Genomic DNA, 14,308 nt, shown 5'->3' with positions numbered 1-14,308 from the left:
TTAAGGATGCTGAAAGGGAGTAGCAGTGGTAGCAACAATAATATAATGGCTAGTGCTTGTACACATTATCTGTCTTCACCCTCATGGTAACCTCTGAGGTGGATACTATTATCCCCATGTCACAGACAGAGAAACTGAAGTACAGAGAGTCCATGGTGATGGACTTATTCAAGGTCATGTAGCTAATACGTGAGAAAGCCGGAAATCAAAGCTAGGCAAGTCCGTCTCAAGGCACCACACTAAAAGGACTTATTCCACTGCCTGCCTAGGAAAGGCAGAAAGTGGAAAACTTCTGAGTGAGTCAGCTAGGAGGCCTTTTGGCTTTGTTGTGTTTCTGGGTAAAAATTGTTTTCAGACCTAGAGTCAGATCAAGGTTGAAAACATCAGCGGTGTTTTCTACTGGGGACAACAATTTGTTGTCATTACTGCTTTAAGGCTGTGACACAGTCCTTGGGTTAATTCACTTATACTCCAATTTATTATTTAAAGATTTTGAGGCAGTTCATAGAAGCACCTATAATATGAGAGATAAAATACATAAGGACACGGCAAAATTAAAGGGGGTGGGATTATAGGAGCAGTTATAAATGCCAGAATGCATGCCAGAGAGCCTCCTCCGCTTGTTGGGGAGGGGTGGCAGGCTTGGATTTGACTCTGATCTTCACAGGGTTACAGCAGAGGATCACAGATTACAAGAGGTGAAAACAGTCCACAGCTTAGGTGATACATAGCTTTTCCTGGTCCTAAGACCTGAGAAGAATTTTTGCTCCAAAGATTCATGAAGTGTACGTTGCTTGCTGTAGTAGACCACAGCTTCAATAATAGCCTTATTATAGATTGTATCAGCTTTTGCTGGGTGACAGATCACCCCAAAACATAGCAGCTTAAAATAACAGTCAGTTGTTTAGATACTGATTTTATGAGTTGCTAGTTTGGGTTCGACTCAGTTGGGCAGTTCTGCTGGATTCACTCCTGTGTTTGTAGTCAGCTAGGCTGTGAAATAATCATGCAGGCAGCTCTAGGGATTGGCCAGCTGTCAGCTGGGGCTGTGGGAGGGACTTGGCCGTATACCTTTCATCGCCCAGCAGGCCAGCTCAGGCTTTTTGTTCAAAGACTTAAGGTTCCAGGAGCAGCAATGGGGCAAGCCCAGATTTTCAAGTGCATTTCAGATCTCTGCTTGCTCAGTTTGCTACCAAAGTAAGTCATGTGATGAAGCCCAGGGTCGGTGTGGGAGAGGACAGCAAAGGATATGAATGTGGGGAGCTGTGAGCCAATTAAGTGATTACCTCACCATACAGACATACAGTTAACGTGACTGATTCTTACATCTTCACTGCAGTCTGTGAGTGGCTGTGTTTATTTATAGGAAGGTAAACACTTCAAAAAACACTCCTGATGGAATGATACAGAACGAATTTAATCATTTAATCAGTGCCCATGGCAAATACTTCTGATTTCTCTCTTATATTGCTTTATTCTAAAAATGGCTTTAAGTATTCACTATGGAAATACTTGCCTTCTAAGCACTGGACTTGTGGAAACAAAATACACTCTCAGGAACCTGGAGGTGAAAACAAACCACAGTTTGTGGCAGCCACCAGCCACATCATACCTGTGCAGAAATCTCTGTCTCATTCTCTTTGCCCCTGTATTTCTTTTGGTACCTTGACTACTCATTTGAAATATTTGACCAGGGCAATATGAGAGGAAAGCAGAGAAGTTGGGTTACAAACTGCAGTATTTTATTGTTTTGGAGGTTTGCTAAAATGGGATTTTGTATTATTCATAGATTTTCACTTGACTCTGATTAGAGTTAACGGGCACAAATTTCTCTTGGTAATTTGTGGAGAGGTTAGCATCTCCAGGAGGGAGCATTATTCTAAAGCCAGGATCTCTAATTTTGTGGTTTATAAAAGTAGTTTTTGGAGTGACCGGACAGCAGTGGTATAACTTCATTTGACATTGTTCTTTTACTGAGAAAGTTTTATTCACTTTTTTTTTATATTGGAATGAGTACTGTGACGATATTATTATGAAGCTGTTGGAGATGCTTGAAAAATACTTTGGCAACAGGAATTTCTGGATTACTGTTATGTGCAAACCTTCATACTGAAGTATAAGGAAATGGTACCTAATTATGCAACAAGAGAGTCTGTAATAAATATAGTTGTACTTATGAAATTTGCTGAGCAACACAGGCTGTGCAATGAATGATAATGACTTCAGCCTTTAGATTATTTTTCTCGTCTTATCCTCTATCAGGTTGTGTTCTAGATTCTCAGAAAGGAACCACTGTGGGGAGATCCTTTTCTCTCAGCTGGCGGAGCCACCCAGATGTGACTGAACCAATGCGATCTAGGAGTGCCACCACATCTGGGGCACCAGGAGTTGAGAAGGCAAGAAATATTGTTCGCCAAAAAGCAACCGGTAAACATTTATTTAAATTTTTTCTGTAAGGTGTAGTTGCTATCTAAAATGGATTTATAGGAATAAAATGTTTTAAAGGTTTTAAAATTCCACTCAGAGTTAAATGGGATGTCTCTGTATCTTTTAATTATCTGTTCTGATACTTTTCAAATCCATTTTTGATACTTATTTCTGAGTCCATTGTGAAAAAGAACTTGAGATGTTAATATTGAGTGAGATATTTGTGCAAAAGAGAAAATAGATGTTTTTGTTTGAACCTTAGAGAAAATAGATTCTTAGTAATCACACAGTTAGTTGCATTATTGTTGTTGAACATTGGTAATCTTAGTGTGGCAACTGTTCCCACACAGGAAGAGAGAATAATGCACTTAGTTTTCAGGACTGGAGGGAGACATTTACGTTTTTGGGGTTCTTTGGGAAATTGAGCTTTATATGCCTGTGGATGTTGTCCTCCTAGCCTGTTAGAATTAATAAGAACTTGACCAAGAACCCCCAGTTTTTTGGACTTATTTCCTACACTTTTAAAACCAAAAGAGAAATCTTTAAAAAGTAAGCTTATATCCAGTGTTTAATAAGAACAAATAAAACCCCTTCCCTCCAGTGACTTTGAGGCTGTAACTTAGGTTTAAAACAAATTTATCTGAGTTTCCTGTCATTTTTCACATCAGTACTACCACACTGTTCTAATCGATATTCAGCATGCTGACTGCAGAAAGTCACAATATCCTCTGGTCATAAATCAGAGTCATTTACAGTCAGCATATTTTACAGTACTTAGTAAAGACTTCATAGAGATGGCTTAGAATCCTGTTGGAGCTTTTACGAAAATACATTATGCCTTAGCGCTGTCTAATGCTTTTTGCTACAGCATTTGTTGGTAATTATCACCTTACTACATTCACCTCCTGTTCCACTTCTCCTGCTCTCTCCTTCATCCCCTTCCTTGAGGAAAGACTCTGTTCCTGGTAACAGGCAACTTTGGGGAAGGCTTACGCACTGACTTTCATTCTCATCCCAACTCCTAGAAACTCCTTTCTTTCCTCATTGAATCAGAGCAGAAGTTTGCAACAAAGTGTCATCATTCCTGAACTGCCCAGACTCCGTGCTACCCTTCACAGCCCTTGAACTGTAATGATAATAAAATTAATCATTCAAAACACTATGTAAAACTTTACTTGCACACTTTAATGAGCAGCAAACTATTGTATATTGCATGCTCCTTATTCCCCTACTTGGCCAAAACACAGCCATAGAAGAAATTGCATTTTAGTTTCTCAGCAGGTGTTTTAGACCAACACCATGGAGGTGGCACCATTATTGTTCTCAATAATCCTCGGTGCATTTATGCCAGTGAGCTTCTGTTTTATCAGTGTTCTTAGGCATCTGGAAACATATGGTATTGCATCAGTAAGAACTCTTACAAAAGTCTGTTTAGAGTATGTCGCTTAAAAGTCATAAACCTGGCCTTTAGAGGATTAAAAATTAATAACACTTGGAACCATAACTTTTAAAAAGATAATGGGATAAGAGCTATTGAGTTGGATCAATCTATTATGTTCACGTATCTTGCAATACATATGTATTTCCTGTTTTACTTCACATTTTTTCTTTTTAGTTGCCTGTGAAAACAACGGTCTCTGAAGATTTTATTGTATCATGCTGTTTTATAAAACTAATCTATATAGACTATTAGTGGTTTTACTCAGTTCTGTTATTTTTACATTGTGTAATAACTTGCCTTTCCATCTTTTAAAAAGGCCCAGAATACTTTTATGGTAGGTGTTGATAGTGTGGAGGCCACCTTTTAATGTTTATTTATTTTTGAGACAGAGAGAGACAGAGCATGAAGGGGGGAGGGTCAGAGAGAGGGAGACACAGAATCTGAAACAGGCTCCAGGCTCCGAGCCGTCAGCACAGAGCCTGACGCGAGGCTCGAACTCACGGACCGCGAGATCATGACCCGAGCCGAAGTCGGCCGCTCAACTGACTGAGCCACCCAGGCGCCCTGAGGCCACCTTTTAATGAGAATAGCAGCTCAGGCAGTTTTTGTCACCTTTAGCGTTAAGGTGTTTATCATGGAAGACCCATTTGAAAGTGATTTACTTTTTCTAATCCCAGTACGAGAATAATTTAAGATTATTATATTATAGGGGCGCCTGGGTGGCTCAGTCAGTTAAGTGTCCAGCTCTTGATTTTGGCTCATGTCATCGTCTCGCAGTTCTTGGTATGGAGCCCTGTGTTAGGCTTTTGCGCTGACAGCGTGGAGTCTGCTTGGGATCCTCTCTCTCCCTCTCTCTGCCCCTTGCCCCACTCTCTCTCTCTCTCAGAATAAATAAATAAACATTAAAGGAAAAGATTATTATAACTTGCCCCAGTGACTACACTTAATCTAGATTAAGAAAATGATTGAGAAAATGTCAGTGATGGTGGCAAGACAGAAATAATAAAACAAGCAATTGCAGAGTAGAGAAAGAACAATTTAACAGAGAAGGAACTAGTTTGCAACTTAAAAGGAACTGGCAAGGAGAGTCTTAAAGAATTATAAAGGAAAACTTTGCTTCTGAGTGTGAATGATGCTAAAATTTTAGATGTCTAAAATGAGTGATTAAAGCAAGTCAGTTTCCACACAAAGTAATTATTATAATTATAATAATTATAAGTTTTATTATTTCTAAATATCTAGTGATCAGTTTTGGAAAAATACACATTTGATTCATAAAAGGAAAGCTCTTTCAGACGCCCTCTGACATTGAGAGATGAACACATCTTTTAGGAAATTTGAAGTAAGTCAGTTTGACATTCGCATGGAAGTCATTTGAAGTATCATCTTAACCATTTGTGAAGAGTGTGCTGTAATCCCATTGCAGGTAGTCCCTGTGGATTCCCTGTGGGAATCAGACCTGGGAATACTGACAGCCAGAGGAGGGGGGGTTTGAGGGGGGAGGGGCAAGGAAGTAAAAACTTTGTTTCACCCTCTGCAAATGTGTCATTACCGTTTGTACTTGTATTCCGTGAATGTGAAATAAAGTGATGTAAAAATAATAAAACAACAAGTCAACCTTTATATTTTAGTTTTAAGGATAAAACTGATCCCACTGATGGTGGTTTCGTATATAGAGGCATATTCTCTTCCTGTGTTTATCTGTTTTCTCAAATGGTTATTTAAATAGTGGTCTGTAGAAAACTTGAGAACATCATAAAGTTCATCCTAAGAAATTATGGATTTAACAAGCATGAAATGTGATATACAAGGATGGGTTTCATGGAGATTTTTGCCTTTTTACCCTCAAATATCAAATCTTTTAATGTTCAACTTGACTTTCATGTGTTTCTGTGCTTTAGGATATTTAATTTACTAAATGATTTGCTTTTGGATACAGTCAGCTCTCAGTAAACCAATTTTTAAATTATTTATTATTTATAGAACAGTTTTTATCTTAGGCTAGATTTTCCCCTCCCTGCCCGTTGTCTTTTCATGTATGTGTCCTTTAGGAAGGGGAAATGGATTATAGTGTCTTCCCAAATAAACAACCCAAATGTGAGTGTGATACAAAGTGATACAGTGTGAGTGTCCATTCTCCCATGTCATCAGAATGACTGAAGGTTGGCTGTATTTAGAGACTACAGTTAAATACTCTACTTTGTACTGACCTCCTTTAAAGTTTAAAAGACCTTTTTTAAATTTGAAAGAAAGCCCAGAAAAATAGCAATAAGTTAAAAAAGAAAAGAAAAGAAGTGAAAGATCCTAATGTGCTTCTGACATAATTGTTACTTTATCTCTCCTGGAAGCTAAGCGAAGCCAGTCTATCAGCAACTGTGTCCACCTCTCTGAGGCTTTGCCTGCCACTAAAAGCGTCCCGCTCCTCCTTCACACCGTGAGCGCTCTCTTACCTGGTCTCTCTTACTCCTCTTGCTCTCACAGGCTGTCAGGTACTGTAACGCTGTCTCATGTGTCCGTCAGTGTCCCTGGGCTTCTCCTGCTTGCCTGTAGGCCTTGCTTCCTTTGTTAATACCCCCCACACTGCGCATGCGTGCCTGGCCATTGCACTTTGCATTTATTTTCAGTGAATATTAATAATTGTTTTTATGCAGTTAAATGTTTAGCAGCAATTAGTCAAGGAAAATTTCTGCAGCACCACTGGTCTTTGCTCTAGGGCCTTTTGATCCATAGTTTCTACCAGTGATGGGCGCCTTCTATACAATGCCTGCAGCACAAAAGTTTTGCTTGCTGTGCCTCCCCAAAATCGATAAACGGGAAAAATCATGTAGGCAATACCTCCTTGGGATTAATAAATTGTAATCATGTGTAAAGTAATGTTTATGTTTATCAGTCACACTGATTATTGATTTGAGTAGAAAAAAAAAGATGCTAAAAAGTGCTAATTTTCAGAACAAGGAAACATTGTTCTTGTGCTCTAGCCAATTAAAATTGAGTTCACCCACTTGTAGTTTGTACACAGTGTATTTTCTGGATTACTGAAACGTTATGGCCTCAAAAATGGTGATTTTTGGCATAGACCCCTCAAAAAAAGGGTCTACTGTGCTCTGCAGTGAATAAGTAGGCCTGTGTCCAGTTACTGTTCAGAGCTTCTAAAATGAACGGACTTTTCATGCTAAGAGGGATATGTTTTCATGTTCTTCTTTTCAGAAAGACGGCATTGTAAATCAGTATTTATTTACTATCGGAGATAGCCTGAGTGTGGCTTTCTGTAGCACTAAATCATGCCATATTGTATGATGATGTAGTGTAGTAAAGCATAATTAAATCTTCCCCTGATGAGCATGTAAGATGTCATATTATTTAATTCACAGAATATGAAGGAAGAAATTTGTTTCATTGAGACTACGGATTGCACTTCTCAGAAAATACTTTTCTCTAGTAGATACCAAAGGTGAAAAGCAATACGAATGGTAACATGATCCCCAGTCAATTAAGTTACTGATGAGCGTCAACTACTTGATAATCTGGTTGTCAAAAAAGTACTACTGCCTAGAGATGATTAATAAAGTATCTAAAATAGTTTTGTTTTCTATTTGGCTGGTATATAGTTAATATACACCCAAAAGGCATTCTTTTCATGGTGAAAGTTTTTGTTCTTCACAGTGCATTTTCTTCCCCATATTGTTTCCTTTGATCAAGGTTTCTACTAGTTTGTCCAGAATATTTTCTCTTAAGAAATCTATTTTTGTTCACAATCTCAGTTTGGAAACCTTTTTCTCATTCACTATTATATTTTAGTTTATTCAGATTCTTGATTCATACACACACACACACACACAGTTCCAACAGAAGTTAAATATGATTTAGAACAGTGGTTCTCAACTGGGGATGATTTGGCCCCCCAGGGAACATTTGGTTGTTACAGCTGGGACGGTGCCTAAACACCGGCCCCTAGTGGGATGCTGCTGAACACCTGACAGTGGCTGCACAGGACAGCCCCTACCATGAAGAATCGTCGGACCCAAAATATCAGTAGTGTTGAGGTTGAAAGACCCTGATTTGGGGTGAAGCAAAGCAGGCCATGCCAAGTCAGTATTTTCCTGCCTTTGCCATCTTTATTCCTGGTTTTATAGCATGAAGGGTAAAGGGACTTAGCCATGTAGTGACACTGAGAACAGTCTGCTGTTCCTCGTGTTTTATCTGACAGCTACAGTAGTGAACTCCTCCTTAGTATGATGCCATTTCCCTTTGGAACTGTCCTATTGAGAGACTAGGCCAGGAACAGTGCATATCAATCCTACTTTAGATTGTGCATTCTTACCGGTTGGCACACGAGAGTATTAAATTTCTGCCCCAATTTAAATCCTAGTGTGTTGGCATATATTGCTTACCTATGGCTAAGTTTAGATATAGGTAGATGTATATCCACCTATACGTAGTATGCAGACACTTTTAATGTTGACTTTCTGGCCACAAGGTCTTTACTATAAAAATGATTGCTAATTTTGTTTTCATTTGTTAACATTTCTTATTTTTGTTTCTTGTCTATATGTAAAAATTGCTTTAATAATCTAAACAATAGAGGATTACTTACCTTCAGCCACTCTTATATTTATTCTGGTCCCTTTGGGACTCTATTTGGTGGCAGCAGATTTGGGGGAAACTAATAACCACCTGTATCCCATTTATATGAATAGCTACATGAACACACACGTGGGAAGTAGAACTGGCAGTTTGGTGATTTTCCTTCCTCTCCTTTGTGAGAACAATGCTTTCCAGCTGTTTTGCAATTTTAACTGCTTTTATGTTGGGACATTTATCAGTCTGTAGTGCTTATAGGCCATGCCGATGATAGATTTTATTTTTCCTTTAGGGCCATTGTAGTTGTAGCAATTAGAGGTTCAGTGATCTTCTCTCATTCTAAAAGAGACTTAATGGTACCAAACTGAAAGCCTTGTTTGGCTACTTCTGCCTCTGGTTGTCAGGCTTGCAGGTAGTACCCAATGGTCAGGAAGTGCTTGTTGTCAGGGTCTGGGCTGGTTCACCTTTGGACCTCCTAAGAAACCTCAAGATGTTTAGTTGACTTCTATCTCTTGTGCTTTTTAATAGGCTCAAGTTGGTATTAAGCACAATGCTTTTAAAAAGAAATTAAACTATTCATTTTGCCTTTGCAACCTTGTATGAGGGATAAACGGAACCCAGAATTTTGGTAATTGAAGAATGAGTCTCACTTCATTTAATAAGATTGATTAAGAAAGCCTTAGATTAAAGACTGAGTGAAATTGCTTTGAAAAGTGGTCAGACGTCTGGAATAAATAGAAGTTTCTAAAGACTTTGCACTCTTAATTTAATTTAATCATGTGGATTTTTCTCTCAGTGGGAAAAATGAAGTAATTCTAATTTGATCATTTTCCTGGTGTTTTGAGTGGAGCCTTAGAAAGCAGTGATTTTGTAATGGTACTGTGTAGTTGACACTATCAAGAAGCTAGAAGGTTAGAACTTTTAAAATTTGAGTTACTAGGGTAGCAATGCTTGCGAGACAATGAATGATTTGGTGAATCTGAGATAGAATTTAGCTCTTTGAAGTGATTTGAACAAATTGTGTGGTACTCAAAACAGAGAATGTGTTAGACCTAACCAGAATTTATAATGTAATTTTTATATAACTTAGATTGTTCATGCTTTGAGTATCACATAATCCTGTATCTTGATATTTGCATATCAGTATTAAATGGTCTTAATTTGTTATGAAACAGCAACACTGTGGAACGGGAGCAGTTTTGACATTTGTCCCTTTCTTAACAAATAAAAAGCCAGCAGAGGGAGCTCAAGAGCTGTTTAAGAAAAAAAGTATCAAGGAAATATTTTTGGTATTCATTTGTTCATTTATGCAAGGCATATATTGACTATATACTTAGTATAAAGTGTGAGAAAGGCCAAGAACTGTACATTTACAAATCAGGAAATTGGATTTTAATTGTGAGATAAGAATTTTAAATTCTTTTTCCACACTAGATCACTTAACAGTCAACTAACTATAGCAGTAGTTCGGGGAACCAATAGCATAGCAGTCCTCACAGTATGCTTGACATTATGATTCTCCCCTTTCTTTCCACCCTCATCATGGATGCTCCCATCCTCACCATTTCTGGTGATTTCTGTGGGCTTGGACCTTCTCCATCAGAGAAGTTCCTACCAACAGTTTTACAAAAACAAAGCCTTAAAGCTGCATTAGGCCAGCCTGTTGGGAAGGCACACCAGCTGGTGATGGCAGGCTCTTCGTCCGTCTGTTGTGTTGAGGACCAGTGGGGACACTCGAATTTGGAAACCATGGTGCTGTGACTGTACGGTATCCCACCAGATGGCGATGTTCTTTATCTTTAAAAAGATGCTGCCAGTGTTGGCCTGGCTCTTATTTGTTTCTGCTCCTAGCCCAGAAACCAATATCTACCAGTTTTTGGCATCAAGTTTAAGTGAATAAAAGCCACTCTTCCCACTGTCCATAAAAACTGGCACTTGCCAATCATTTTTAGAGAATTAGGAAGCTCTTGGGCTCCCTCTACTGATATTAGATTAACAAGTAGGTTCATTAACGAATATAAACGCTTCCCAGAAGGTTTCAGTATCTTGCATAATTAGAATAAACAATGAACGAAGGCAGCAGGGAGGGTCTGGTCTCATGGTATCATCTGGCTTCTGTTGCCTAACGCTGAGGAGCCTAGAAGCAGACCTGTGAAAAGGGCCTAGTCTATGCTTGCAGATGTGTGGGGAGATCACAAACATGTACACATGTCTTGTGTCTCTCTGTGGGAAAATGAACAGTTCTTGACTATTCAAGAGAATATAAGGGCAAAGACAACCTGGAAGAGATGCGGCTTTAATGGGTCTGTGTGCTCTTGTCTTGCTACCTTGACCGTCTTTTGCTTATGCCCTAAGTTCAGCTTCCCGTCAGTGCCTAAATTTAGACTATGGCCCAGTATTCTGAATTATAAATGAAGGGTCACACAAACTTCATAGTTTTAAAGTCTCATTACGTGTATCAGTGTACTTTAAAATAGAATTTTTGTTTGGATAGTAAAAATAAAGCAGCACCCTTCTCTTGAAGTCCTGTGTGTTACATGTAGAGTAATACATACATACAACTTGACTAGGGAGAGCCAGCACTTTGGCTTATGTTCGGAGTAAAGGGTTATACTGAGGGTGGCACAAGGGCAGTGAGCTTCATTTCAGGTGAGGAAGTGGTTGACACTGCCGGGTAAGATAATACAGGCTGAATTTTTAAGGAGAGAGCAGTAGGTGCAGGTGGGCTAGGATTGCTGGAGACTAAAGTGAGTCAGAGCTCCTGTGGGGGATCAGATCTGTGGGGAGAGGTCAGGGGGAGCCCTATGTCCACTGTGAGGATCCCAGGCTTGGCTGTACAATGATGTGGGGCCTCGGCAAGAGAGAAGTGGTGCAGTCAGATCTTGGTTTTAGAGGGACCTCTCTGGAGCCACATAGAGAATAGGGAACTCATTCTCTGGGAGAATATAGTTTGTAATAATGCTAGCTGAGATTATCCAGTGGCCAGTACTCACCTATGGTTTTCTATTTTATAATAATTATGTATTAATTCTCCAAAAATGCCAGTGGATCATTTTTGTACTTTAGTGATTAATTCAGCATTGCATTTGGTGGTAAAAGCTATTAAATAATTGTAGTATTTTATTTTGGACAGTTGTGCATTTATCTGTTGAAAGGAATGATAGAGTTGAAATTCCCATTTCCTTTTATCTTCCTATAAGAGAGTGTGTGTGTGCACGTGTGTGTGTGTGTGTGTGTGTGTGTGTGTGTGTGTGACTTTCTACTCTCCTCAAATGTAAATTACCTATTCTGTGTATTTCCTGGTTCCCTCATTCCTTGGCATGCCCGGCTCTGACATTCCAAGTGACTTTCACAGTTCTCAACCATTTCTGCAGCTTTTTCTCTTTTTTTTTTCTCCATTTTGAAAATAAAATGCTTTGCAGAACTTAAAATGTATTTTTAGAGTGGAATATTACTTGTTAACAAGTGTAGAAAGAAAACTTTAGTATGTAAATGCAGATTATCTTATTGTGTAATTTGGGGGGGGGGGAAGTATCCCAGACTACATTTTTAGAATCAGTTGGTTCAAGTGGTGAAATTATTTTTAAAAATCTTTGAATACATCTCTGCATGTTTTGTGTTAATGCCCACAGAAGTGGAAGAATGTCAGCAATCAGAAAATGCACCTGCCATGGAATCTGGCTGCCTGGGGGCAGAGCAGCATATCATTCGGAGCAGCAGCACACCTGACGTCACTGAGCCGCCCCGCCCAGATTCCTCTCAGGGTACGGAGTAGCTGCAGTGGTTAAACAATATAGGACTGTGGATCCTGGCTGGGAAGGAGCTGCACGCCGTATTGCTTTCTGCGTTTATTCTAACCCCACTCAGTTTATTTCAAGGAAACTTGCTTTTTAAGTTGATAGCAAGGATGTGGTTTCTGGCAATGAAATATTTTCACTGTTTAATACACTTATCTAAAATTATATATACTTAGATGCACCTCTTTTTTTTAATGTTTATTTATTTATTTTGAGAGAGAGAGAGAGAGAGAAAACACAAGCAGGGGAGGATTAGAGACAGAGAAGACAGAATCTCCAGGCTCAGAGCTGCAAATGCAGAACCTGACGCGGGGCTCGAACCCACAAACTGTGAGATTGTGACCTGAGCCAAAGTCGGATCCTTAACCATCTGAGCCACCCGGGTGCCCCTAGGTGCACCTCTTTTAAGAGTAGCCTGTTTGAGGACTAGAGAGAAGTCCAGTGGTGGCTGGAGTAGGTGGGAAGCAGAGAATGCCACACCACAGGGTCAGGGCGAGCAGCAGAGTTAAGTAGGAGGCAGGGTAGGGGCATGCAAGAAAGGGTCTTGTGAGGAGAGCCATAAAAGTTGACAGTGAGAATGGAGGGCTGGCTGGACTTGTGAAAAAGTTTATTAGCAGCCTGTGAACTTTGCTGAGGCTGAAAATAAGCACTGCTGATGGCATCCATCTACACAGTGTCTCTGACACCTTCCAGCAAAGCAGAGAGGCAGATGGTCAGATCTGTAAACAATGAATGATGTGTTTTACAGGGAAAGTGCATGTTTCAGTTGTGTCTGGTGGCAGTGAATATGCTTATTATTTAGTTTTAGTTTCATCAGTTAAGTAAGAGATAAACCATCTTGTTTATCAACAGGTTATCTCATAGCCTCATCAAAATAGGGAAGTATTCCCTCTTAGAAATTTTCTTGAAGTAAGAAGATACACTAAAATAATTTGAGAAATGTATTATCTGAAAGATTTTCTGTTCTCTGAAAGGTTTGGTGTAAGACTGTTTTAAATTTTTTCCCCTTAAATATTTGGTAGAATTCACCAGTTGCCTGGAATTTTCCTCTAGGAAGATTTCAAAAAAACATTCACATTTTTAAATCATTTTAAGACCATTAAAATTTTCCTTTTCCTGTTTTGATTCAGATAAGTTGTGGTTTTCTAGGAATTTGTTCAGTTCATGTAATCTTTTCAAATTTATTGGCCCCAGATTATTCATAAAACCCTCTTATGATCATTTTAGTGTTTATAAGCTATGTGGTGATATTCCCTTTTTTATCACTGATACTGATAAATTCATGCTTTCTCTCGTCAGTCTTTATTCTTGAGCAATACTGAACCACCTTCCTGCTCTATTTTCCTGTCAGCTCACCTGGCAAACTCAGACAGCTTTCCTCTGAGATCCCATTCTCAAGGCCCCTAGGAGAGTCTTGTTACCTTCCCCTGTACTGACATAATGTGCTAGGTGGACCTATTGGCTGCACTCAGTGCAGTCTCTTAAAAGCTATCTGTGGGTCAAAGATTCTATAGGGTAGACTTGACCCATAGACTATCAGTTTGCCAGATCGTAACTCCTATTTTTACATACCTTAGGATATCTAAATTTGATTACTTACATATAATTTTTTTTCTCCAATTTTATCATCTAAAATATTTTGTTAATTTTTTCCCCAAAATCTCTAGGTCAAAAGGTAGAAAATACACAGACTTTGAGTTCTTCAGAGTCCAAGACTATTCAAGAAAATAAAGGATATGTGAAGAAAGAACATGAAGGAATAACAGTAAGATATTTTCAAACTATATCAGTTTGTAATTAAAAATAAACATATAAATTATTGGCATAATAAATACGCTTATTAGTGGCAGTTCTTTTAAAACATTTCTCCATTTAGATGTGTTATTGCCCTGAACAACCCTGAGAGCTCTTAAAGGCTTTCTTACTTTCTGTGTAAAATTATAGTCACACTACAAAAATAAAAAAAAATTAGCATGAAAATGGAATTTACCTTCTGGTCTGTACCTGGCATTCTATATTTTTAAGCAGGTATCCTTGCCTGTCAGACGTATATTCAGATTCC

General features: G+C 38.9%; 1 protein-coding gene across 6 annotated transcripts in view; it reads left to right on the top strand.

Moving 5' to 3' along the window:
* RALGAPA2 (Ral GTPase activating protein catalytic subunit alpha 2) overlaps positions 1 to 14,308 on the top strand; it is a 323,095-nt gene that overhangs the window by 116,187 nt on the left and 192,600 nt on the right. For 4 of the 6 annotated variants that reach the window (XM_019462380.2, XM_019462378.2, XM_019462382.2 and 1 more), the window contains exons 16-19: positions 2,263 to 2,427; positions 6,217 to 6,357; positions 12,082 to 12,213; positions 13,914 to 14,011. In XM_019462380.2, the coding sequence (XP_019317925.2) occupies positions 2,263 to 2,427; positions 6,217 to 6,357; positions 12,082 to 12,213; positions 13,914 to 14,011 (536 nt within the window). The remainder of the gene's footprint in view (positions 1 to 2,262; positions 2,428 to 6,216; positions 6,358 to 12,081; positions 12,214 to 13,913; positions 14,012 to 14,308) is intronic. The other 2 variants (XM_019462384.2, XM_019462383.2) reach the window with 1 other exon arrangement.

This window comes from Panthera pardus, unplaced genomic scaffold (genome assembly GCF_024362965.1).
Source record: "Panthera pardus isolate Hobbes unplaced genomic scaffold, ASM2436296v1 HiC_scaffold_25, whole genome shotgun sequence".
Classification (NCBI taxonomy): domain Eukaryota; kingdom Metazoa; phylum Chordata; class Mammalia; order Carnivora; family Felidae; genus Panthera; species Panthera pardus.
The sequence above is the reverse complement of the archived record's forward strand: the minus strand, read 5'-3'. Positions and strand labels throughout refer to the sequence as shown.